General features: G+C 43.9%; 1 protein-coding gene across 1 annotated transcript in view; it reads left to right on the top strand.

Annotated features, from left to right (window-relative positions):
- Positions 1 to 1,466: 1,466 nt before the first annotated feature.
- chrdl2 (chordin-like 2) overlaps positions 1,467 to 26,685 on the top strand; it is a 59,226-nt gene continuing 34,007 nt past the window's right edge. The window contains 7 exon segments of the mRNA XM_038776107.1: positions 1,467 to 2,111; positions 3,615 to 3,790; positions 5,132 to 5,244; positions 6,205 to 6,301; positions 18,629 to 18,771; positions 25,205 to 25,298; positions 26,448 to 26,515. Of these exon segments, the coding sequence (XP_038632035.1) occupies positions 3,682 to 3,790; positions 5,132 to 5,244; positions 6,205 to 6,301; positions 18,629 to 18,771; positions 25,205 to 25,298; positions 26,448 to 26,515 (624 nt within the window). The 5' untranslated portion in view covers positions 1,467 to 2,111; positions 3,615 to 3,681.

Here is a 26,685-nt window from a genome sequence, read left to right as displayed (position 1 = left end):
ATGGCCAATCCACCTAACCTGCACATCTTTGGACTGTGGGAGGAAACCCACGCAGACACAGGGAGAATGCGCAGCCTCCACACAGACACCTGAGGTCGGAATTAATTCTGGACAATCATTAAAATAATAAAAATGATAATAAAAGGATTGTACAATTATGTCCATTTAAGTGTACACATATTGGAAAAAGTTGCAAAATACAGGTCTGAACTTGCAGAATAAAGATGAAAGGTCACAGCACATTGCGTTTTGTATTAACTTTTATAAACCCTGTATTGTCGATGCATTAAATTCTTAATCATTTACATACTGTTGATAAGTTGATGGAAGAAACTATCCGTTTGGTAGTCTACCGTTATTTGGGGGATGGCGAATATGGGGAAGGGAAGAGGAAAAGTAAATCCAGGTCTCCCAGTTAACCATCTAAAATCTTATTGGTGCATCACTTTTGTAAACCTCCCATTATTTTATTTAAATATGGAATCTGTATTTACACAACCTGGAGGTTGTAGGCCACTTGAGGAATGGCAACAGGGTCTTTAGCCGTAATTCTGCAAATGTGACTGACCCCAGCCCAAGGTTTTTAGGACATGTCCCATTTGCTAAAGGAAATGATTTGCTCGGTGGTCGGGGACTTCACTTATCGTGTACTAGCATGTGGGTTTAACATGCTGCAGAACACTTGTCGTTCAAGGAAAACATGTTGCTGAATTTTGCATCAGATCTTGGACTTTTTAGAACAGAATGAAATGGCTCTTTCTCTCTCTCTACAATTCTGACAGACTATTTAATGCAACGCCATGCCACAATTAGTCCAATACAATCGCTTTATTTCATACCATGACACAAATAAAATGGCATTGCCCCAAGCCAGATGATTTTCGGCAGCTCGAGTTTGGAAACTGCGAAACGTTCACACAGTGGGTTACGTGCCGAGGGCTGGAAGGAGATATACGAGGGAGTTTGTTAATTGCAGTCTGTCCCGGGTCCTGTTACTGAAGGTTCCAAACTGCATCTGTTCTCTTTGTCGTCCCCGTAAAAAAAAATCCTTAATTATTAGATTAAAATCTGTTTCTACTGCATTTTTTTTGACAGCTTAGACTTTGTTGGCATTTCACCATTCATTTCACCGCCAGCCTCTTATTATAAGGCGAGTTTTCGAATTTGCATTCCGCTGAATACATTCTTTTGTTCTCCGGGGCTCTATTGTGCTAATTTAGCCTTCCGATGATAAGTATTAAGTTGCAGCGAGTTTGCCAATTGAGAGGAAGTGAAGTTTTGCGCTTTCACGGTTTGTGATGGGCTCTCGGCTCCTCTGAGAGTCTCCCAGCGCCTGTCCAGGCGCCTTGTTTTAAGTTGGCCTGATGTTGGCGCTTCCAATTCTTCCCATCAGGTCACATATATGAAAGGGGGTTAGAAACGCAGGGGAGAGGGGGGGAGGGAGGAGGGGGGTTGAGGGGGGTTACAAAACACCACCCGTCCGTCCCCCACTGATTGATCCGCCCTAACTGGTTGTCCTCAGCCTGTGGCTGACAAGCTGACACATGGGGACGCAGCCCTGTGAGGGTCGCTGCTGAGTTACACTAACCCCGTGGAATTCGGCCACCTGAGAGATCTCACAAACGCTACCCTCGGGGAGAAAATGAAAGTGTGAACATCAGACACCAGGGCAGCGTTTCTGCTCATCAGACAGTCGGTTAGAGAGAGTTGGTGATATGAGTTCATTGTAAACTCCAGCGCCTTGCTGCCTAGAAAGCCACACACACACACACACTCCGAGTTGAACCTCTCATCGCAAGGTGATGATAGATGTCTATCCTCTTCCCCCTCCCACCACTGTTTTTTTTTTGTTTGGTGTTAAGGGACAGATTTTGAAAAGAAGAATCGCGTATCTACCAAACTAGTCGGAGTTGAACTTCCCCAGCGAGCATTTAGCACTCATTCTCCGTGCGCTGCTCCCTCCACCTCAGCCCGTTTGAAAAGCTGAAGGGTTGTCACAAATCACCGAGAGCGCATCGTCTCAACGCGGCTCTGGATCCTGTGCTGCTGTGGGGGCGGGGGACACAACCTTTTAATATTCACCCCAAATCCTGCGGCGTGGAGCGCTCCTGGTAAGTCATTGCTTATTGTCACTGGATCTATCTCCTGCCTAGATTGTCAGAGCAGTTAGAACAGAGGCAATGTCATGTGTGAGATTATTTGGTCCTGGTAATTACTGAAACTCGACTCGCTAAAGAGGCAGAAGATTACACCCTTTCGTGGCCAATGTTTTGAATCGGTTACTTTGTGACATTACTGTAAAAGTCTACATGGCATTGGAGAACTGTACATGCACCTTTCTGTTTCTTCTTTAAATAAGCATTTTTACCAGTGTGTCTTAATATTCAGACAGTAGCGTAAGAGCCGGTTAATTTCAGACCTTGGCCAGCCTTCACCAGCGGGCAGGCCAGGAAATGCTGAATGCCAGCTCCAGTAACTCCGGCGAAGTTACAACACATAAGGAGCCCACACCCCTCCCCACACACCACACCACCACCTCCACCCCACCCCCACAAACATACTCGTTTACTGAACGGTCGGCGGGACAGCCTTCAGAAATAAAATACTGTTGCAAGTCAGACTGGTCAAATCTGGACGTCCCCGTCTATTTCAGATCGAGCAGGGTTGGAAATAACCGCAGCTTTCTGCACCGGGAATGTGATATCACACCTTACAGAGATAAATAGACAACTGGAGCAAAGCAAGCTTGTGCACAAATTGTGGGGGAACAAAAACACGATTTTTTAAACTTTGATTTGGATTGTAATTAATGTTAGTTGATACTGTGGAATCCTGCCGGAATAATAGCCAGACAGTTACTGACAGCTGATTCGGGTATTAGCATGATTTCCCCTTGCTTGGGTGGGATTAGAGGTCAGCATCTCAGGAAAGTAGCTTGTGGGGAAAATTGCACAGACATTGCACAGATTGGTCATTTCAGGGTGCAGCTGGACTGACAGTGGAGCAGGTCAAGCCCAAGATGAGGTGCTTGTCAGCTTGGATCTTGTATGTCTCTCTCTTGTGGAGACCATGAATTGGACTCAATTCGAATTTGAATCGGTTTGTGGAGCAAGCAATGAGATGGATGAAGGACTTTCTTTCCCTGACCACTCTGCGCATTGGCTGTGTAACTTTAAGAATGGGATAAACATGTAAAGTGTGCGACAGCAGGGGCTTAATAGGAGTCTGTGCCAAGCGGAAGGTGCAATTATGCCTCTGAATGCTGATTGTGAGGAACATTGGGATCAGCGCGGCGCTGTTTTAAATGCCCACTAAATGTATAACGCCAGAGTGTTAATAGATCTTCAAATTTAAGAATCCAGGATGGTATGCGTAACAGCCTTAAATATGCCATGCGTGCCTGGAAGTGACTGTGTCAGGAGGATGTGTGGAATGTGTTTCAAAATACGCAGTAATTTATTTTGGAAGGAAAGTAACGCGTGTCTGTGGGATTTGCTGCGCAGTCTGTGTGTACCTTCTCCGACCAAATAAAACAAAGCGGGGGACGTGGGGGAAAGAAGTGGCGACACCTCAACTTGAATTCAGTAACCTTCTCCTTTTCCTTCAAAACACAGATCTCCCCTATTTATTTCCCCCTCTCCCGGAGCAGTTCTGCTGAACTTTTCCCAGTCGCGTTGAAGGATGAGAACGATCTGGAGACAGGCGAGCAGAGAAGAACTTGGCCTCGTCTTTTACTGCGCCGTTCTGCTGCTCCAGGTGGAGGCGGCAGGCAGAGCTGAGCTGGGCAAACGTAAGTTTGGGCGAATAGCGCCCCATTGCTCTCTGTTATTTCAGAGGTTACTATTGTTATTGTTTCATTCTGTTCTGACTCTGCGGGTCGACTGCCGGCTCCCAGCGCCGGGGCAGAATGGGTTTTGTGTGAAAGGCAAACCTCTTCATATTCTTGACCCTGGATAGAGTCCACGGTCTTCATGCTGGTCCCAATGCCGTTCTGCCCCAAAGCAACCCCCGAAACCCCAACACAAGACCCATCCACTCTGCTGCCAGGGTCCAAACTCTCGGCTCATTGACGCTGAGGTTCCACTTGGCCCTATTCAAACCAAAAGATGCGCAGCTTACCTGTCTGCTACTCGGAGCCCGACCTCAAAGGACGGATCCGGTTTCTAACTGGAATTGAAGCCGCAGCTCCACATAATTCCACTTCTGCTTCAACTCGCACTCAACGCAAATAGTGCCTCAGTTTACCAAGACTCTGGTCCGAGACCTCAATGGTACCTCTGAGCACCTAACCACAAGGTTAAATCTGAACCCAATCCCAAATACTGCTGCATTTTCTGTTAACAGTGACAGCTGCAGTACCGACCGACACAGCCCCCAATCGCAAGTTTTGTTCAATCGAAACCTAAAGCAAACTGTGTCAAGGACTCTAAGTTTGACCCTGATGCTGAGTTTGAATCCCTGGGTTAACTGAAATGTTATTTTCCTTTTAACAACAAGTAAAACAGAAGCGCGCGGGATTTGACATCTAAACATACTCGTCCTAACCCCCTACTTGTCCAAGGACAATGTTTTGACTACCGGTTTTGTGAATTTGCCACTGTGTCTAACATAATGTCGGTGTTCAGCTGCAGAAGCAAAATACTGCGGATGCAGGGGTGTGTATAGAAGTGCTGCTGAAGTGATGCTCCAGAGGACATGCACAGTGTCCACATAACCTGCAGCCGCCGTTTACTCTGAGTTCAGTTCATATAAACCTGTCTGGCGGGTCGGTGTTTGAGCATCTTTACCTTCTACCCCATTTGGTTTAGAAGGATGGTTCAGAACAGAAGGTATTTTAACATTGCCCAATAGTCCGGGGCGGGAAATTTCAGCGGAATGTTGAATTCATGTCCATATTGCTTTCATTGCATCTGACTGACGATGGGGCTCCCACATTTGACCTTTACAGTGCATGGTCATATACACTGGGTCGCCACTGGAAATACCCCAGGTTGGTGTATGTGCCTCTTAAGATCCTCGTTATTCGGTTGAGTGTTAATTAAATGTGGCTATCATGAGGTCCGGTTACCGGTAGTCGGTGTTTCACATGACAAGGCATTGACTGGTCCTGTTGTTACATTTCCCTCAACAGAGTCAGACACATTTTGTGTGTTCCAAGATAAGAAGTATCGGATGGGAGAGAGATGGCACCCTTACCTGGAGCCCTATGGATTCGTCTATTGTATAAACTGTCTTTGCTCGGAGGTACATTACAATCATCCTTCCCTCCACTAAAATCTAAGCGTCAAGTAAGCCTCAGCAAATAGTCATTGAGTTGATAATGTAACAGAGTGTTCAGACACAGCAATACGTACAGCCAAATAGAAAAGATTGGAGCGCTGTCATTTTAGAGACCCCAGCTTTAGAACTTTAGAAGCTTGGCGACAGTCTAACCTTGGTCTCCTAACAGCGTCCACGTGCTGAAATAACCCCCCCCGCCCCCCGGCCCATGCTGTGTTTATGCCAGTAAAATGGCGTGGAGATACTGCGTGAGCCAATCTTTATGAAAACATCACTTTTTAAATGTCATTCTTCTAATCCGCGGACTTCCCTAACCTGATCCTCACCCCTTGATTGTGATCGCTTTTGGCCAAGTCACAATTGATGAAACCAGAAGTGTCCAGAGTGCAAACCACGAGAAAGTAAACCCCACGCATGTGATGGGCTCGATAGTCAAAGTAGAAAGAACAGCTACTAAAGCAGAGGGAACAGCGTGGACATGGACCCAGCAATTTCCAACTTAATTCGCTAGGGCGCTTCAGGAGTGCGACAGCACAACCCGACCTGGCAAAAGTCGATCACAACAGCAAAACCAATGAGCCTGAGATGAAAACATTAAAATACACGAGACGCGTGTTTAAAAAGCTATATTCAACCAATCTTATAGAGGCTGTACAGGAGACACTGCCGGATTTTAGAAGTGTTGCATCTTTTGTATAGATTTTATATTTCAACATTTTACAGAGTAAGATAATATTGTCGCAAAATAATGTTCTTTATGTGTGTTCTCAATGACACTAGGATGCCTGTTACCTGCGGCCATTTAACTGTGAACCCCCAGATGATGTTAAATTGCAGCCAATCCAATTCAGAGCTGTGTGAGCTTTATTTGGTACAATCTCTGGATTTGTAACTGAATGACTAACACGGGATTTATACTTCCAGAATGGGCACGTGGCTTGCAATCGAGTGAAATGCCCGAGTATCCACTGTTCCAGCCCAGTGACACAACCACAGCAGTGTTGCCCTCGTTGCTCACCAGGTAATAAGGACACCATTTCCTCTCTTTCCTTCTGCATAGGTTCCGGGAGAGGGGAGGAGAGGCGGCATGGAGTATGGTCTGTTCAGTTTAATTTACCAGGGGGTTTGTGAGAGATTATCAGTCATTTCCAGAAGATTGGCAGAATAGACTGCCTTTTTTAAAAATCTGCTGTACATATTGAAGACGAAGACAAGGGAGTTAAATTGTCACCTGCGCTTCAACGTGAAGCAGTTCCTGATGTGCTTCGATGTGAAAAGTGGCAATCTCCATCCTGGGTCAGTCCCTGGAATTTAACACCCTGATCAGAAGTTACATGACACGTTTTAGCTGCGGAAAAGCCATCACCAACGTGTATGGATACATTCTCCCACCACTTAGAATTTGCAGTCTAGGACTGTTAACACCTTGGATGGACTTGTACAAATATTTATCTGCCTTTCCAATGCACTCACACATTCCATTTCTGCTTTACTTTGTCACCAATTAGACAAGATCTGTCGTCAGTATAATTCTAATCTGCAGCCTGCAAATTTGAACAGGTGGGGCTAGTCCAAATATAGATGTAGTATAACTGTAACCTAATTGCTACAGATATAGACACACAGGGCGAGATTCTCCCAAAACGGGAGAAATCGTAAAGCTGCCGTTTTACGGCAGCGCGCCCCTTCCCGACCGGGGACCGATTCTGGTCCCCGGTCGGGGCTAGCAGCCCGACGCCGTAGGCTCCGGCAAGACGGGCTTAACGAAAATCGTTAAGCCCGCTTGCCGGAGTTAGTGCCGGCTGACGGGTCATATGACGTCAGCCGCGCATGCGCAGTTTGGAAGACTCCAACCCGCGCATGCGCGGGTGACGTCATCGCGTTTTTGCGCAAATCCCCGCGCGTGCGCGGGCCGGGTTGCCCCTCAGCCGCCCCGCGAATAGATACTGCGGGGCGGCGGAAGGACAAGTAGTGCGCGGGCATCGGGCCCGCTGCCCGCGATCGGTGCCCACCGATCGCAGGCCCATGGCACCCTTGGCACGGCCGTGGTACTGCCATGCCAATCGGTGCCATGGTTATAAAAAGCGAGTTTGTGACGCCGTGTTTACGAACGGCAAGACCAGGTGTGTTTGCCGTTCGTAAAAACGGCGGAAAGGGCTGGGACTTCGGCCCATCTAACAGCTGAGAATCGCTGCCGGCCGTAAAAAAACGGCGGCAGCGATTCGGGTCGGGACTTCGGCGGGGGGGGGGGGGAGAATAGCGGGAGGGCGGCAAAAATGTCGGGAAGGCCCTCCCGCTATTCTCCCACCCGTCGTGGGGGTCGGAGAATTTCGCCCACATTGTGTGGGGTGCCTTATTTATCTTAGTACACTTTTCCATTGTTGCAAAACTGCTGAAAGTTATGGTTGACCCTGAAGTTTATCAAGCTTTGAATCATGAGCTATCATTGTCATCTAAGTTTTATTTTCATAACTTAAAAAAAAAGTTTGGCGTTTTGTACTTTTAAATATCCAGCCACAGGAGCTATCATAATGCATAGACTGGACATTATTTTAGTGGATGTTGAAAGTAAGTTGTCTCCATTATCTCATTCAGTAGGACTGTGGGAGATATGTTAAGGAATCAATTCTCACTTTTGACTCAATTATAGAGATCAGTTATATTAAATAACTAGTATCAGAAGAATCACCATAACCATCTCTTTTGCACATTCACTCTCCCAGTTGCAAGTAATTGGGAGAAAGAAGAGAATATTGGTTGAAGAGTGCAGATATCAAAGGATGAAAGTAATTACTGACTAGCCGCTCATTATTCTTTTAGAACAATATGTTTGAAGTGAGACCTGATTTATCTGTGTTAAAGGCCCTTTTACAATTATTTTAGTTAATCTCTCAGGAGACACATAATCTATACATTGTCACAGTACACTGAATTGTGAGCACACAGCATTCCACAAACAAACAGTAACATGCGTAGATGGATGCACAGAAAAGGACACATATTTTAATGGTTATAACTGATGGATGTTGGCCTTTCACCTCAATAGTAAGGGTTCAAATCAGGAGGAAGGTGGGGTGGAAGTTGGTTCTGAATGTTGTTCCACAGATCCTGCATTCAATCGTTTTTAAAAAATCATTTTTATGGGATGTGGGCATCGCTGTTGCCCATCCCTAATTGCCCTTGAGAAGGTGGTGGTGAGAAATTGAGGGGTAATAGATATAGGACAGACGTCAGAGGTAGGTTTTTTATGCAAAGAGTGGTGAGGCCGTGGAATGCCCTACCTGCAACAGTAGTGAACTCGCCAACATTGAGGGCATTTAAAAGTTTATTGGATAAGCATATGGATGATAATGGCATAGTGTAGGTTAGATGGCCTTTAGTTTTTGACTTCCCATGTCGGTGCAACATTGTGGGCCGAAGGGCCTGTACTGCGCTGTATCGTTCTATGTTCTATGTGCATGTTAGATGGGGTTACGGGGATAGGGAGGAGGAGTGGGCCTATATTGGGTGCCTAGGGAGGGTAGGTGCAGACACAATGGGCTGAATGGTTTCACTCTGCACTGTCGGAATTCTATTCTATGGTTCAGTCCATGTGGTGTAGATACACCTACTATGCTGTTCGGGAGGGAGCGCCAGGATTTTGATCCAGCGACAGAATAGAAATGGTGACATATTTCCAAGTCAGGATAATGAATGACTTGGAGGGGAACTTCCAGGTGGTGATGTTCCCATGTGTCTGCTGTCCTTGTCCTTCTAGATGGTAGTGGGTCGTGGGTTTGGAAGGTGCTGCCGAAGGAGCCTTGGTGAGTTCCTGCTGTGCACCTTGTAGCTAGCACACACTGCTACCACTGTGCTTCGGTGCTGGAGGGATTGAATGTTTGTGGAAGGGGACAATATGATTTATCAGGGTGGGTGCGCAACATAAAATTGCCTCAGAATTCAGAAAACATTAGATCAGACGTTTTTCTGTGAAACTAATGATGAGGCTAACAGTACTCATTTGTACTTATTATATAAATTGGACAGCAATTTCTAGCAAGTGCATATCAGAAGTTAAAGGTGAAAATGCAGAGACAGCTGTCCGAAATGCAAGCTCCTCTGTAAGTTGTGCGAAAACAGCCTCTCGCTGCTGGGCTTACCATTCACATGTATTAAATGACATGATGTTACAGCATTGACATAGAAATGGATTTCACTCACCAGAAAATGATAAGGTTGTTTATTCCAATCAAAGTACGGCAAAGTGGGCAGCACGGTAGCATGGTGGTTAGCATAAATGCTTCACAACTCCAGGGTCCCAGGTTCAATTCCCGGCTGGGTCACTGTCTGTGCGGAGTCTGCACGTCCTCCCCGTGTGCGTGGGTTTCCTCCGGGTGCTCTGGTTTCCTCCCACAGTCCAAAGATGTGCGGGTTAGGTGGATTGGCTATGCTAAATTGCCCTTAGTGTCCTAAAAAATTAGGTTAATGGGGGAGGGGGGGGAGGTTGTTGGGTTATTGGTATAGGGTGGATACATTGACTTGAGTAGGGTGATCATTGCTCGGCACAACATCGAGGGCCGAAGGGCCTGTTCTGTGCTGTACTGTTCTATGTTCTATGTACCCTTTTGGGATGGCACAGTGCACAGTAGTTACCGCAGTTGCCTCACAGCGCCAAAGGCCCGGCTTTGATTTCAACCCCGGTGACTTTGTGGAGTTTGCACTTTCTCCCTGTGTCTGCATGAGTTTCCTCTGGGTGCTCCGATTTCCTCCCAGCCCAAAGACGTACAGGTTATTGGATTGGCCATGCTAAATTTCCCCCTGTTGTCAAAAAGGTTAGGTGGTGTTATGGGGAGGGGCAGGGGAATGGGTTTATGTAGGGTGCTGTTTCACAAGGTCACTGCAGACTCGATGGGCTGAATGGCCTCCTTCTGCACTGTAGGGATTGACACTGACCAGAAGAAAAATATGTAACATAAATACTAAATGTGACGACGAACATGAGTGTGCAAGCTAGATGGATTGATATTTAGGATCGTATATTCAAGCACTTTTGAAAGCGTCTTTATGCAACCTTACAGGATCAAGAATTCTAGGTGCTTCCAAAGCTTTCTGATCCAGCTTTGAGGACAGGTAATGAAGTCTGAAATGTCTTAAGAGGAATTGAAGGGGTTGTTTGATTGGGCTGGGTTCAGCTGACACAAAATCTCCTGCTCTACACAACAATCTGAATGAATAACCTCTTTCTAAATGAAGAAATATAAGGACCCAATAGATCTTTTAAGGTGGCACCATAAAGTCAAGCTTTATGGCTTCTTTGGAGACAAAAAAATGATGGTAAGGTGGAGGTAACACAATTGAAAGCTTTTGTTGTAGTGTTGTAAATGTTTCAAATTCATTTCACATTCTGGCCAAGCTTGAAAACTTACTCAGATATGCTATTAGAAAATAGATTATACTTTTATCTTTGATGTGGAAGGTTGCTAATTATTGAATTGATTTTGAAATTAAAGCTGTATTTAAATCACAAGATAGAGTAGCAGTGCACCCAAGCTGTAACCTCAGGAAACATCCACAACTGTAAAATACCATCATACCAAACATCCTTGTGGTTTTTGTGAGCCACATGGTGACAATTAGCATCAATTTTGAGACACGATTTGTGGTGTAGGCTTGTACACCATAATTTACTTCAGGGTCATTACATATAGATAGACAAGGCTTTCATGGCTTCCGTGGAGTGAAGATTGCAAAACGTAACAGCGCCCAGAACCTCGGTGTCGTTCAATTAAGGTAGAAACTCCTGAACCATTATTAAATACAATGATTAGTAGGCTATTAATTAGGCATATGATCTGTAAAGCCACAAGTGCAGCTTGTTTTGTAAGATTGCTACATCTAGGTAAAAATGAAGTACTTTCAAAATATCCTTCCATCTAAAAAGGGAATATTACTTGAAAACAATCTGAGTGTGATTACAATTACATTAATGATACAACACTAAATCAAGTCAAAGCATCTTATGAAATTGAATCAGTAAAAAAAATAAATGCTCAACTAATTCAGGAAGAGAATATCTAGTTTAGCCGAGACATGATGGTGGTCACACACTATAAAGCTGGACATGAGCAGGGTGCAAGAGGCAGAATCGCTTTTGCTGGCTTCTAAATTACATGCTTAATATTCAGTTCTATTGAAGTCAAAGGAAATGAATATAGAGTAGTGTGTATAGCTGGTGACTGATGCAAAATCATTTGTTTTGTGTCTCCACCCATGTCCAATTTTACCCCCACAATGCCTGACTCTTATTCTCCTGAGGGGGACTAAAGATCGGCAATGTTGACTTGCCAGAGTTGCTCACTTTTCAAGAATGTAGAAAAAGGCTGACCCAGTTTCATTCTTAATCTGAGGTGAAAAGAGCAATTTTAATTCAAGTTAAATAAAAACAATATGGGATAACATAGTGAATTAATCTTCCTAGCACATAGCTTTGGAATTTTAGGCTAGATTTCTCCTCATAATTTATAGGCAATTCCCATCATAATCCTGAAGGTAGTCAGGATTTGTAGTCAATGAATGCATATCTATATGTATGGTCATCCCATGTTGTGGCAAATTAGCTGCCTTGAAGGATTTGATTAGGTGTTCGCTTTCGTTCCAATCCCCAATGATCATCTGATTGCCAGTCCAGTTGGGGCAAACTCTGCAATGTCCTGTAAGGACAGTACTTGCCATTGCAGTGAATTAGGTATCCTCACCCTAATTCATGATTCATTGAGTAAGGCAGTATCATCAGGTAGTAGCTGCAACTAGGATAGAAATCAAGAAGGAAGAATTTCCTTGTGAAGGGGGTTTAGAGTGGGAAAATATTTATCTGAAGGATAAAACTACCTCTTTGAAGGGTTTGAGGAGAAAAAGATCCACTTGGGAACTGCAAGTGGGCAACTTGCATTACAAGACAGATCTGTTGCAGTAAAAATACCCAGTGCCCACAATGGGGTGGAATGCAATTTACAGCGGTGGCATTTCCTGGGATTCAGTCTGCTGAAAATTTATAAAAGATATCCCATTAACAGAGCTGGGATCAAGGTTGTTACATAAAGGTTGTTAACCAGTGTGATAGAGGAGAGTTTAAAATAGTTTAGTTGTGGGGGGAGGGTTGCACAAGAGGAACCAATTGAATGGAGAAACAAGGTGTATGGAAGACTGAGAAAGACAAAAAGAATTATACATGGAATTTACAGTGCCAAAGGAGGCCATTCAGCCCATTGATTCTGCACGGGCCCTTGGAAAGGGCACCCCATCTAAGCCCACGCCCCCATCCCATCCCCGTAATCCAGTAACCACACCCAACCTTTGGACACACTGGCTGGGGGACTGGAGAATCCAGCCCAGAATCTCACATTTTCCCACAACAAAAACGGTAAATACTGGAGAAACTCAGCAGGTCTGACAGCATCTGTGGAGAGAGAACGGAGCTAATGTTTCGAGTCTGGATGACTCTTTGTCAAAGCTGGATTTTCCCACTGTTGTACTCCATCTACCAAATGAAGGGCTGGTTTAGCACAGTGGGATAAACAGCTGGCTTGTAATGCAGAACAAGGCCAGCAGCGCGGGTTCAATTTCCATACCGGCCTCCTCGAGCAGGTGCCAGAATGTGGTGACTGGGGTCTTTTCACAGTAACTTCATTGAAGCCTACTTGTGACAATAAGAGATTATTTATTTATTTTATATTTATTACCTGGTTAGAATTAAGGAAGAATCGAGGAGCTGTTATGCTACTGGGTGTAGAATGCAGGCCATCGAATATTGGAAAAGAGAGAGAAGATCACTACCCACTGGTGTACTTCCAATTTCGGCATTCTGTCCTGCCAGGAGATGCCCAACATTTGCCTGAGGCAGTGGAGTTGGGAGCTGTTCAGTTGCTTTTCTTGGCTTGCACAATTTGTCCATGCATTGCTGCTGTAAAGTGAATGAAAATGAAATGAAAATCGCTTATTGTCACGAGTAGGCTTCAACGAAGTTACTATGAAAAGCCCCTAGTTGCCACATTCCGGCACTTGTCCGGGGAGGCTGGTACGGGAATCAAACCGTGCTACTGGCCTGCTTTGTCTGCTTTAAAAGCCAGCAATTTAGCTCAGTGAGCTAAACATGAGGCTGTTGAGAAAACAAGTCTGACAGTTTGCTGATGGTCCACACTCAACCTCTCAACTTTGACATGACAGCTGTGGCCTTGTTAATCATGGTGCTGATTTCAGCAGCAAAGCACAGGGTTGCTGGTTATTGTTGATCCAAGGTAGGAGAAGCTGTCGACGATTCCAGAGTGGGTCATTGATGTTGATGGAAGTTAGAGTCTTTCCATCTTGGTCCATAACTTTGGTGTCCCTGATGCTGATTGTCAGGGCAAACTCTTTGCAGACCCGGGAGAATTGATCTACATTCTGTTGCAAGGGAACTTCAGTAAGGAGAGTGATAAATCTGGCATTACAAACTAATGTTGCTGGTGTGAAAACCTTTAAAGTAGTAGTTTGCAAAAAATATTAGTTGACATTTTTAAAATTATGGTCACATGAATGAAAGATTTGTTAAAGGCTTTGGGAGACTAAAGGAGATCTCCCAAGGCATTTGCTACATATTTGCCTAAATTCTTTGATTAAGAAAGAGTTGATGAAGGCTGTCAGTGTAATTGATATTATGTTTATCGATTTCAAAAAAAGTATTTGATAAAGTACCACTTAATACTACTAAAGATTGGCTTTATGCAAATGTAACGCCGATGGATTTAAAGGGGCAGTGGAATGTATTTACAAAATTGACTAAGGAACAGCAGAGAATAGTGGTGCAAGTTGTTTTTCAGGAGTGAGGGAAGTATGCAGTGGCATTCCAAAGGGGTTAGTATTAGGAACACTGCTCTTTTTATTAATGACCTGGACACCATCAAGTATTGTTGCGGGTGAGACGGGAAAATATGGACATTCATTGACTTTGAACAGCAATCTCAAATGTTCCCATGCTGCCCACGACGAAGCCCGCCAGTGTGAATGGTGCAGCAGGCCTACTCCTGCTCCTACTTCGTACATACATTTGCATGTAAAGAAAGTGAAGCAACCAAGGGACCTGGTTGTGTATGTACACAATTATTTAATTAGGTAAGCTGAGAAGGCTTTTTAAAATTACAAATGGAATTCTTGGGTTTATTAATTATTTCCAATTAAGGGGCAATTTAGCATGGGCAATCCATCTACCCTGCACATAGATAGAGATAGAGAAATACAGCACAGAACAGGCCCTTCGGCCCACGATGTTGTGCCGAACTTTTGTCCTAGGTTAATCATAGAATTTTGGACAATTTTTCATGGCCAATCCACCCAACCTGCACATCTTTGGACTGTAGGAGGAAACCGGAGTACCCGGAGGAAACCCACGCAGTCACGGGGAGGATGTGCAGACTCCACACAGACAGTGACCCAAGTCGAAATTGAACTTGGGACCCTGGAGCTGTGAAGCAATTGTGCTATCCACAATGCTACCGTGCTGCCCTTAAAAAGTTAACCTACACTCCATTATTCTACCCTATCCATGTACCTATCCAATAGCTGCTTGAAGGTCCCTAATGTTTCCGACTCAACTACTTCCACAGGCAGTGCATTCCATGCCCCCACTACTCTCTGGGTAAAGAACCTATCTCTGACATCCCCCCTATATCTTCCACCATTTATCTTAAATTTATGTCCCCTTGTAATGGTGTGTTCCACCCGGGGGAAAAGTCTCTGACTGTCTACTCTATCTATTCCCATAATCATCTTATAAACCTCTATCAAGTCGCCCCTCATCCTTCTCCGTTCTAATGAGAAAAGGCCTAGCACCCTCAACCTTTCCTCGTATGACCTACTCTCCATTCCAGGCAACATCCTGGTAAATCTCCTTTGCACCTTTTCCAAAGCTTCCACATCCTTACTAAAATGAGGCGATCAGAACTGCACACAGTACTCCAAATGTGGCCTGACCAAGGTTTTGTACAGGTGCATCATCACCTCACGGCTCTTAAATTCAATCCCTCTGCTAATGAACGCTAGCACACCATAGGCCTTCTTCACAGCTCTATCCACTTGAGTGGCAACTTTCAAAGATCTATGAACATAGACCCCAAGATCTCTCTGCTCCTCCACATTGCCAAGAACCCTACCATTAACCCTGTATTCTGCATTCATATTTGTCCTTCCAAAATGGACAACCTCACACTTGTCAGGGTTAAACTCCATCTGCCACTTCTCAGCCCAGCTCTGCATTCTATCTATGTCTCTTTGAAGCCGACAACAGCCCTCCTCACTATCCACAACTCCACCAATCTTCGTATCATCTGCAAATTTACTGACCCACCCTTCAACTCCCTCATCCAAGTCGTTAATGAAAATCACAAACAGCAGAGGACCCAGAACTGATCCCTGCGGTACACCACTGATAACTGGGCTCCAGGCTGAATATTTGCCATCCACCACCACTCTCTGTCTTCTATCCGTTAGCCAGTTTGTTATCCAACTGGCCAAATTTCCCACTATCCCATGCCTCCTTACTTTCTGCACAAGCCTACAATGGGGAACCTTATCAAATGCCTTACTAAAATCCATGTACACTACATCCACTGCTTTACCTTCATCTACATGCTTGGTCACCTCCTCAAAGAAGTCAATAAGACTTGTAAGGCAAGACCTACCCCTCACAAATCTGTGCTGACTATCCCTAATCAAGCAGTGCCTTTCCAGATGCTCAGAAATCCTATCCCTCAGTACCCTTTCCATTACTTTGCCTACCACTGAAGTAAGACTAACTGGCCTGTAATTCCCAGGGTTATCCCTATTCCCTTTTTTGAACAGGGGCACGACATTCGCCACTCTCCAATCCTCTGGTGCAACCCCTGTTGACAGCGAGGACGAAAAGATCATTGCCAACGGCTCTGCAATTTCATTTCTTGCTTCCCATAGAATCCTTGGATATATCCCGTTAGGCCCTGGGGACTTGTCTATCCTCAAGTTTTTCAAAACGCGCAACACATCTTCCTTCCTGACAAGTATCTCCTATGGGTTCTATGGGTGAGACCCATGCAGACATGGGGAGAATGTGCAAACTCCACACAGACAGTGACCCGGGGCTGGGATCAAACCTGAGTCCTTGATGGCGAGGGGCAGCAGTGCTAACCATTGTACCGTCATGCCACCCTTGTGTTTGCTAATAGCGGCATAGAGGACAAAACCATGGAATTTATGCCAATCCAGTTACATCTCACGTTTGAGTTTAATTCTGGACACCATGCTTTAAAAGTGGAGATTTACTGGAACGGAACCAGGGATTCAGTTACATGGGAAGAGAGGAGAAGCTGGAGCTGGTCTCCTTGGGAGTACAGAAGGAGCTTTGATGTAGGCTTTCAAAAGCCCTGTGATGGGTCTGATAGTGAAACCGTTTCCAGGGGGAGGATCAGTACCTAGAGGACACAGGTTTAAGCCAGGGAATAGGAGAAAGAATCAGAGACAGGGGGAAACTTTTTTTTTTTAACCGTACTGCAGTGTTATGATCCGGAATGTACCGTTCCAATAGCAGAAGCAGGTGCAATAATAATAATCTTTATTGTAACAAGTAGGCATACATTAACACTGCAATTAAGTCACTGTGTAAAAGCCCATAGCCACCACATTCCAGCGTTTCTTGGGGTGCACACACGGAGAATTAAGAATGTACAATTCACCGAACAGCACATCTTTCTGGGCTTGTGGGAGGAAACCGGAGCATCCAGAGGTAACCCACGCAGACATGGGGAGAACGTGCAGACTCCACACTGACAGTGACCGAACTGGGAATCGAACCTCGGACCCAGGAGCTGTGAAGCAACAGTGCTAATCACTGTGCTGCCCCAATGATCATATTTAAAAGAAAGGGGAATGGGAGTTTTATCAAAGAATGCAGGCGAGAGAGGCCGAACGGCCTCTTAAAATGCGCTATATTCTTCTGTGAATCATTTGTGTAACACATGAAAGTAACGGATTGCATTCAGACTAAACACATGTCATTTGCTTAAAACCGTTTAAATTTGAGGGGCCTCACGGTAGCATGGTGGTTAGCATCAATGCTTCACAGTTCCAGGGTCCCAGGTTCGATTCCCGGCTGGGTCACTGTCTGCGTGGAGTCTGCACGTCCTCCCCGTGTCTGTGTGGGTTTCCTCCGGGTGCTCCGGTTTCCTCCCACAGTCCAAAGATGTGCGGGTTAGGTGGATTGGCCATGCTAAAATTGCCCGTAGTGTAAGGTTAATTGTTAGGTTATGGGTATACGGGTTACGTGGGTTTAAGTAGGGTGATCATTGTTTGGCACAACATCGAGGGCCGAAGGGCCTGTTCTGTGCTGTACTGTTCTATGTTCTATGTTCTGCTGCAAAGCTAATAAAACCACCACAAAACTAATTAAGTGAAATAAATATTGATTTTATAGGACACTCCTTTTTGTTTGAGGGGGGAGAAGGGGAATATGGATGTGTTTAAATGTACTATCCTGAGCTCTCTATTCAATTGCTGTGGAGGCCCGTATGTTGGGAGTCCCTGGGTGTACATTTGGCACCGATTCCAGCTGACTGTCCGTCACACATCAATCGGGTTGGATTCTCATAACTCGCTTGATTGCAAACACATTGAGGCTCAGTCCCTCCAGGAATCGGTATTTTTGGAAAACATCCCTGCTCTCTGGTTTAACAACGGCGCAAACGCCGGGCGCGGCGCAGACAGTAAACACGCCCAGGCATTGCAATGGGACCTATTGTCTAACATTGCAACAAATCTCCCGAGCTACCCCACGCGGGACGACCTCTTAGGATTTGTGTGCCTAACATTTTCTGCTTCCAAATGGCAGCAACATATTAAACATCGATTCCGAGGTTTATCCCAGTCCAAAATATAATAATTAGTCAACAAAGTAGAAGGTGAATAATCAAATATAGATATGTTGGGGAGCGGTATGCCAAGCATCGAGACATTGCATTTAGGGATTTGTAAGTAAAACATAGCTTGCAGTGTATCCATTGCTGCGCACTGTACTTATCATGGAGTAGGTACAATGTTGCAACAGTGACTACATTTCAAATGTTATGCATTGGCTGCAAATCGCTTGGGGAGGGCTAAAGAGCTGAAAGGCGCTAGATTAACGCACATTCTTTCACTCTTATCACGCACAGACCCCATTGATGCAAATCAGCAGGTATATGTTGGGTAGACACATCTGAACACATTGGCTGAGCGTACATTGCTGCGCCTTGATTCGATTCCAAGTGATTTGACGTGGATGTGTGTGTGTGGCATTTTTAATTGTTATTTCCTCCTCTCTCCAACACAGAAGAACATATTCCGGCAGCTGCTAAAATCATCGGGAAATCGTGTGAATATAACGGCACCAGCTATCAGCATGGAGAGATGTTCGTGGCTGAGGGGCTATTTCTGTCCCGACACCCAAACCAATGTGCACAGTGCAGTTGCTCAGTAGGTATCCATTCTGCCAAGTATCGCCACAGAATGTATTCAAGACAAACCTTCCATCTGGATTGGAGAACTTCCGCCACATCTTTGTTTACCAACATTTTAACGTAACCACAATTAGTCTGGAAACTTATTTTTATACATCAGGCCTTTTATAAATCATTCACAGATGTGCTGGCTGAGCCGAATTGCGTTAATGCAGGCGGTGGTGAGCTCTGCAGTCCAGGTTAGTGTGGGCACACTCAGTGTTCTCAAAGGATTTTGTTCCAGGGATAGTGAAGGATCAGCAACATAGTTCCAAGTCAGTATGGTGAGTGACTTGAAGGGGATCCTGCAGGTGGTGTGTTTTTTTAAACAAAATATTTGTGCATGGGATGTGGGCGTTGCTGGCTAGGTCAGTTTTCATTGCCCTTCAGAAGGTGGTAGGTACACCAACAGTGCAGTTAGGGAGGCAGTCTTAGGGTTTGGGCAGAGCCAAGGTGAACGAAGTTGGGATGGTAGCGACTTGGAGGGAAACGTGGTCATGTTCCCTTGCCTTTGTCCTTCCAGATGGTAGATGTCGCGGATTTGTCAAGTGCTTGTGGAGAAGCCTTGACAAGTTGCTGTCCTGTATCTTAAGAATGCTACCTAAAACAGGCATCACCAGTCAGAATGATGATTTACCTTTGCCCAGTTCACAGGACCGTACTAGTTGAGGTTTTGTTTGTATTTCAAGTCACTACATCATAAAATAATTTGACTGTTGCTCTTTTAAATAGTACCTGGCCTTGTTCGCCGAAATTACAATGGAAAACAGGCATATGAGCATTGAGAAGTTGTACCTCTAGCTTCTTATAGTTTTAAATAAGATGTGGGAGCCCAGATGATTTTGTTTGTTCTAATCAAATAAAAACCTCATAGGAACTGCTGAATGGACATGTTACACTCCCAGCCTGAGCAATGCCTTGCAACTTTTACATGTTGAATATTCGAGTCCCAGTACTACTCCCGCAACGAGGTGCCAAAACAGACGGTGGCTTGTGGAAATTTATTTGCGAGATTGTTTTTCACTTGCTGGGGCGTCGGGAATGCCAAATTGATGGCGCCAAATTAATAGAAACATTTGATGTCAGCCAAGCTGCTAGGGCGGACCCCGGACAGAGTTTTCTCTATATATTTACTTGTGCGTGAAAAAAGGCAGTAAATTAACTCGTGTTTTCACCCTGACTAGCAAGGGCAATCTAGAAGAACATTGGTTAAAAATAAATCGAACACCATGAGTGACCTTGCTGAGTGACAATGAGTGGTAATGTAACCTGTCAGGTACATTATACAGCACAATTTTTTTTTTAAAAAAAGGTTTTCGGCAAAGAATTTTAAAAAAAAGTTTATTCTTAAGGAAAACAAGACAAAAGACTGGAACGTAGTCATGCTCAAATTGGCGCCAAGCCCTGTTTTCTGTCCTCTGAAGCAGATCCCACCTCTCCTTCAACCTGAGGTCAAATGCTGCTTAAAAATACAACTCGGAAGTCCAGTTACTGCACAAAAGCAGTGCTCTTTCAACATTTGGACGGTTTAATTACAACATACATATTGATGTCCAAGGCAAACGATGACCATTCAGGCAAGTGAAAGGGCGTGGTCTCAATGGTTTTGTGACCAGTGTGCGCAGTATTGTTCAAGGGAATAGCAATCAACAGAATAAAAGGTTGTCATTCTGGCTGACAGTTATCCAGAGAGATGTAGAATTTTGCATGCTTCCAAATGTAAATCAACATATCTGAAACCCTATGTAATGTGCCTGCAAAAGGGGGAGGTCGTGGCATAGATATTGGGGCTGGTTTAGCACAGGGCTAAATCGCTGGCTTTGAAAGCAGACCAAGGCAGGCCAGCAGCACGGTTCACTTCGGCACAAGTAGTGACCCAAGCCGGGAATCAAATCCGGGTTCCTGGCATTGTGAAGCAACAATGCTAACCACTGTGTTACCGTGCCGCCAATGATGACCATGAAACCATTGCTGATTGTCATAAAACCCCATCTGGTTCACTAACGTCCATCCTTTAGGGAAGGAAATCTGCTGTCCTCACCTGCTCTGGCCCAACATGTGACTCCAGATCTGCAGCAATGTGGTTGACTCTCAAATGCCCTCTGAATTTGAGGGCAGTTATAGGTGGGCAGTAAATGCTGGTCTAGTCTGCAGAAATAAAAAAAAGTCGATTCCAGATAACATTCTCCAACCACATAGAACGTTTTTTTGTCGCTCAGTCCCACCCTTCATCTTTTCTTGAAACCAATGACTCTTACTGGATACAGGTTGAGGCTTGTGAGGTTTTCTCTGGAACCTCACCACCAGGGCAAACATTGATGTGCGAGAAATTTGTTTCACGATAGGAAGCCTCATGACAATCCTTATCCTCCCTTCTTTTGAGTCATTTTTACACTATTGGAAGTCGGTGATCTAATTGATGATACTTTATTTATTTTAAACAGGAGGGAATACAATTGCTAGTTCCTTCAATTTTTGTTTGGTGCGTGAGTTAATTCTATAGGTTTTGTTTAGGCCAGCCAGCAGTAACCTGACCAATCAGGACCTGTTGGCAATAATGTTTTGTGCCTCTTAAGTGTTTTAATGGCTGCTTAACTAACAAAGAAAAGACCAAGGATATTTGTCTAACTCCAGAAAGTGGAAAATTGTGGAAAAATTGACTAAGCAACAAATTTGGACAGCTCAATTTACTGATTTTGAGCAAATGATTTCTGGATATAGGGTAATAGAACCAACATATTTCCTGTTGTGCACAAGATCAACTTCCATTGAATTTAGAAACAGAGAATCACTATAGTTCAAGTTTTGAAGTGTTGTGTATGGACTGCATATGCAGACTGCATTGAAAATCACATTTTAAACCATTTATTAGTTACTCATGGCCTCCTCTGCACTTGTTTTAACTTATTTAGCTTCACACAAGGGGATCTACATTCCCAAACAACCTTCTCCCACCACTAGAAACAATGACAATGAATATAACAGTTGCAGCAACATTCACATCGAAAAGGATTCTCTGCCTGAGTAAATCAACAGCTGAATTAGCTGCAGCTCATCAGGAAACCTAATTTGTTAGTCCCTGGTTATTTAATTTCCCCGACAGCTAACCAACACACTCATTCATGAGATTTAATAGGGCTAGAAATGCAAAATAACTCACCAATTACACATCCTTAGGTTAAAAAAAAACAGTTAATGTTAAAACAATAATGCTAAAAAAAATTTTTAAAAATAGTTTCCATTTATCTCATTTTATTGTCTGCTCAGTAACTTATGCCAATGTCAGTAAGCAATTTTAGGAAATATTTGCCCCTCCAAGGTCAAGGATCACTGTAACATGATCATGAAAAGGAGCCAGAGCTACTTTATTTTCTAACCCATAGTTCCAGGAATATTAAGACCAATTACAGGACCTGGGCTGTTCGAGAGCAGAGATTAGCTAAATTAACAGAGAACAGAATCAAATCTAAGACCTTCTGGGTTTGTATGGTTTACTACTAAAGGTGTTACCCTTTACTCATGAGTCCATCAAAGATTTTTACTTTTCGTTATTTATGATGTTGCAAAAGGAATTAACTAAAAGGAATGGCACAAACCTTGCTCAGAATTTTGTTTTACAATTAAACAGAGAACTTAGAGGAGACTCGTTGGAGCATAAACTCCAGCATGAATCTGTTGGCCGAATGGCCTGTTCTTGTATTGAAATACTTTGCAATTTAAAATTCAAGTGCTGACAAAGAATGGTGATAGATTGCCATTTATAGATATATAACTCCTTAACAGTTTATAAATCACTTTAATATGACAAAGTACAACTCGCAGAATACAAAACAAATACTTTAAAACATAATGTGAGAATAAGTGCCAAGTAATCTGTTTGCAAACATCAATGGTGAAGTATTAGCAAGCCAGTGCACTAGCCAACACATTGCATAGTGTATTAAACATATGATTTCAATATTTTAAAAAAAATCACTACTAAATATTCAGTGTATATTTTACTTCTACAGAACATAAAATAAAAGATTCAGATGTCCAACGTATCAAATCAATCCCCATTGTGGAATAATGATGCTAGAATACCGGTTGGTTTAAACATCCCCATCAGATTATGTGATTAGGTGCCTACCTCTCTCCCCAACAAGTTTGGCATTATTATATTTATTTGTTGCCGCAAAGGAAAAGGAATGGAGGCGTCCACACTCTGGATTATTTCAAACAAGCTGAGCGGTTTTTATTAAGAGATGTTGCTCATAGAAGCTAAAATGGAGAACTGCCAAGTCTGTGTAAACACTCTGCTGACAATACTACACATCATATGACACTTTCCCAGCAAAGATGTATTCTCTGATACATAACACCCCTCCCTCTTTACTTCATTAGTACAATGACAACAATTTAACATTGATACAAATCCACTTATGCATTACCTTTCTGCACATATGTACAATTCAGTAAGACAGTCTCCAAGGTGAACATTATTCCATTTTGGTTGAATTCAGCATTCTGGAACTTGGCTATTTGAGATCTTAGAAGTGTCCTCATTCTCTTCAGTAGGTGGTACTTCCTGGGATGTTATTCCAGTGTCTGTCACTATAAGTATTGGAGAGTCCTCAGAAACATAATCTGAAATTGTCTCTGTGTTTGGTCCCTGTTCCAAAGTATCACTGGCTATATCTTCCAAAGGTAGAACTTCTTGAGAAGTATTGGTGATTTCACTTTGTGAAGCTAGTAGCTGATCCCATCCTTGTTTCCAGTTTTCTCTTTTGTTATGCTTCTTTGTATGGAGGAAAGGTATGGAGGTGCTCACACTTTATTAAGTTCTCCATCTTACATTGAAAGGTGTTGCCCGTACAATGTACGATGGACAACTGAAAGCCTGCGCAAACACCCTGCTGACATCACTACACATCATGTGACACTTAACCAGCAGGGATGCATTCACTAATATAACACACATCTTAGGCAGCATTTTCCATCTCTGAAACTAAGCATTGACGCCAACGCACAATCCATGAACTTTTACGACAGGAAAACCAGTGCCGGACCTGGACCGATTCTGCTACCATTGAGGGGCCGTGTGGGACACAATCGATTCCAATGAAAAATGGTGCGGGATTCGCCGGGTCTGTGATTGACACTCAGGAGGCTGACAAGCTGCAGCCGCATATACACATTACAATCTCCACACACACTCATCCAGATGTCACTGGTGGCGTTGGAGCGTGCCCATACAGCTGATGGGTTGGCAGGTGACAAAGGGCACCCTGGGGGGATACCCATACAACCCCTGGCCCTAAGTTTAAAGTTAATAGTGTGCGTAACTGCATGGCTGCCTTGCCGGCTATGGCAATGATGTTCCCTGCCCGTCCACACCGACCCGCAGCCCACCTCCTGGCCACCACCCACTACTCCCCCATCCCTGGCAGAAGCCCCCCAGCCAGTGGCACAACTGTCAGCAAGCTATGGCTATGTTGGACACCTTCAGTATGCCCTCTCTCTCCCTCAGCAGCCGCCATGCCGGTTTCACGATTTTTAAAAGCACAAGTGAACTGCGCCATCGGGAACTCGGCCCATATGAGGCAGAGAATCACGGAAGTCCCGGAGAATACCGGGTCGGGCCCGCTAATGATATACAAACGGTGTCTACTGTACGTACATTCCGGAATACATTGATGTCGTTGTCGAGGTGTTGGAGCATTGCGATTTGGCGTCAAATTGTGCCTGTCACGATTTCGATGTCAGAACCAATTCTCTGCCCAATCGCCTTGCCCAACTTTGACGTCAGCTAAGAGAGAATCCGACCACTTGAATTTTGTTTAGACAAACCAAAGAAATCCATCATTTTGAGGGGGGAAAAAACCTACATTGGATTCCAATATTATTTCACAATAATTGTCTTATTGAATGATTTTGTACTGTAAATTTAATGAAAGTATTTGCCAGCTCTGAAAGATGTCATGTGTCCCTTCAAACCCAATCACCACCGATGGTGGCTTATTGCACAGGGCCACTGTTGCGTAGTAAAGGAAGAAGAAAAATTCTGGTTTACAGGGTTTTTTATTGGTGTTTTGAGGATCAAGTTTTGCAACTTTGTACATTTAATAATTAGGCCCAATTATTCAAGTACTATTATTTCTTTTGTGTCATGTGGATCGTGTGCTGTGATTCTGTTTAATTTTCTGGGAAAATCCTGAATCAGTGCCGTGGCAGATGCAACAAAACCAATTCCATTTAAATAATGAAATCTGACTGGCTGAGTTCTCGTGAAGCAGTAGATGTGATGATGTTCACTCAATGGCAGTGAGTCAGTGTTACAAAGTCTCTTGTGTTCAAAATATGTTTTATAAGAATGAAGGAGTGTTCCTGTGACAATGAAATGGTAATGGTTTCTTCTCTTTCATGTGAAGGAAGGAAATGTGTACTGTGGCTTGAGGACATGCCCAAAGCTGACCTGTCCATTACCAATGACAGTTCCTGACTCCTGTTGCCAAGTTTGCAGAGGTACTTTCTACATCTTCATGTTTCTACTGGTATTGACTTAATATATCGATCCATTTTATCGAAACGTTTGGACCATTTTGCACTCATTATGGTATGCGTCATTTGTCCAACTTTTGACATTTTGAGTCAGTTTCAAGTAACATCAGGTCAGGTATGACATGCACCAGATGCTGAATAACATTCCCTCTACTTTGCCAGAACAGTGCTCAAAGTAAATCCTCAGACAATGTAAATCCTCGGGTAAGCAACCCCTATTGCACATGTAAGCTACTTGATTGAGATCGGTAATTAGTCTGAATTAGTTGCAAATCACAGAAATGTTGTGTTACATGTCCACCAGAAACTGACCTAAGACCTTACCTCTGGCTGAAATTTAAAGGGCCATTGCTGTCACAAAGCTTTATGCAGTAAAGGAAATACATTTGATGAACAGGCAGTGCAGCGGTACTAATTGAAACAGTATAATAAGAACACAAAAATCTTTGGAAATCCCCTTCCCAGACAGCGATGAAGCCAGGATCAATGAATATTTATAAGGCAGAGGTACATAGATTCTTGACTAACAAGGGAGTCAAAAGGGTTTTGGAACTAAGCGAAATGTGGAGTTGAGGCCACAATCTGACCAGCCATCATCTTATTGAATGGCGGAGCAGGCTCAAGGGGACCAATGGCCTACTTCTCCTAATTAGTATGTTTGTAGGCACATTTATGAAATAGGAGCAGGGGTAGGCTATTTGGGCCATCAAGCCAGCTCTGCCATTCAATAAGATTGTGACTGACCTGATTGTGACCTGAGCTTCATTCTCCTGCCCGCCCACCATAACCCTTGATCGCCTTTTCAATCAAAAATATGTCAAACTCAACCTTGAATTCAATGACCCAGCCCTACCGGGAAGAGAATTCCAAACACGAATGACCCTCTGAGAGGAAAACATTCCTCCACTTCTCCATCTTAAATGGGAGACCCCCTTATTTTGAAACTGTGCCCCCTAGTTCTAGATTCCTCCACAAAGGGAAACATCTTCTCAGCTTTTACCCTGTCAATGTTACCCACCAATGAGGCAGATCATTTCCAAGAGGAATATCTTAATTGGCGGTTTGCTCAAAGATGATGTTTCTTACTTCTGAAGATATGTATATTGTTGACAGGAGAAGGAGACTCTTCATGGGACACATCAGAGGCAGAGATATTCCGTCCAGCATCCAACAGAGAGGCGGTATGTACATACAGCACACTGTTCCTCAGATAAAATTGGAGATGATGTTTCAAAACAATTTGCAGTCAAATTAACAAGCACCATTTCACACAAAGCAGTAAAAAATTACATGCAAGACGTAGATGGAAATAACTTTCCTATTTACGTATGCCACAGTTTCATCTTCCAAG

This window comes from Scyliorhinus canicula, chromosome 17 (assembly GCF_902713615.1).
Source record: "Scyliorhinus canicula chromosome 17, sScyCan1.1, whole genome shotgun sequence".
Lineage (NCBI taxonomy): Eukaryota > Metazoa > Chordata > Chondrichthyes > Carcharhiniformes > Scyliorhinidae > Scyliorhinus > Scyliorhinus canicula.
The sequence above is the reverse complement of the archived record's forward strand: the minus strand, read 5'-3'. Positions and strand labels throughout refer to the sequence as shown.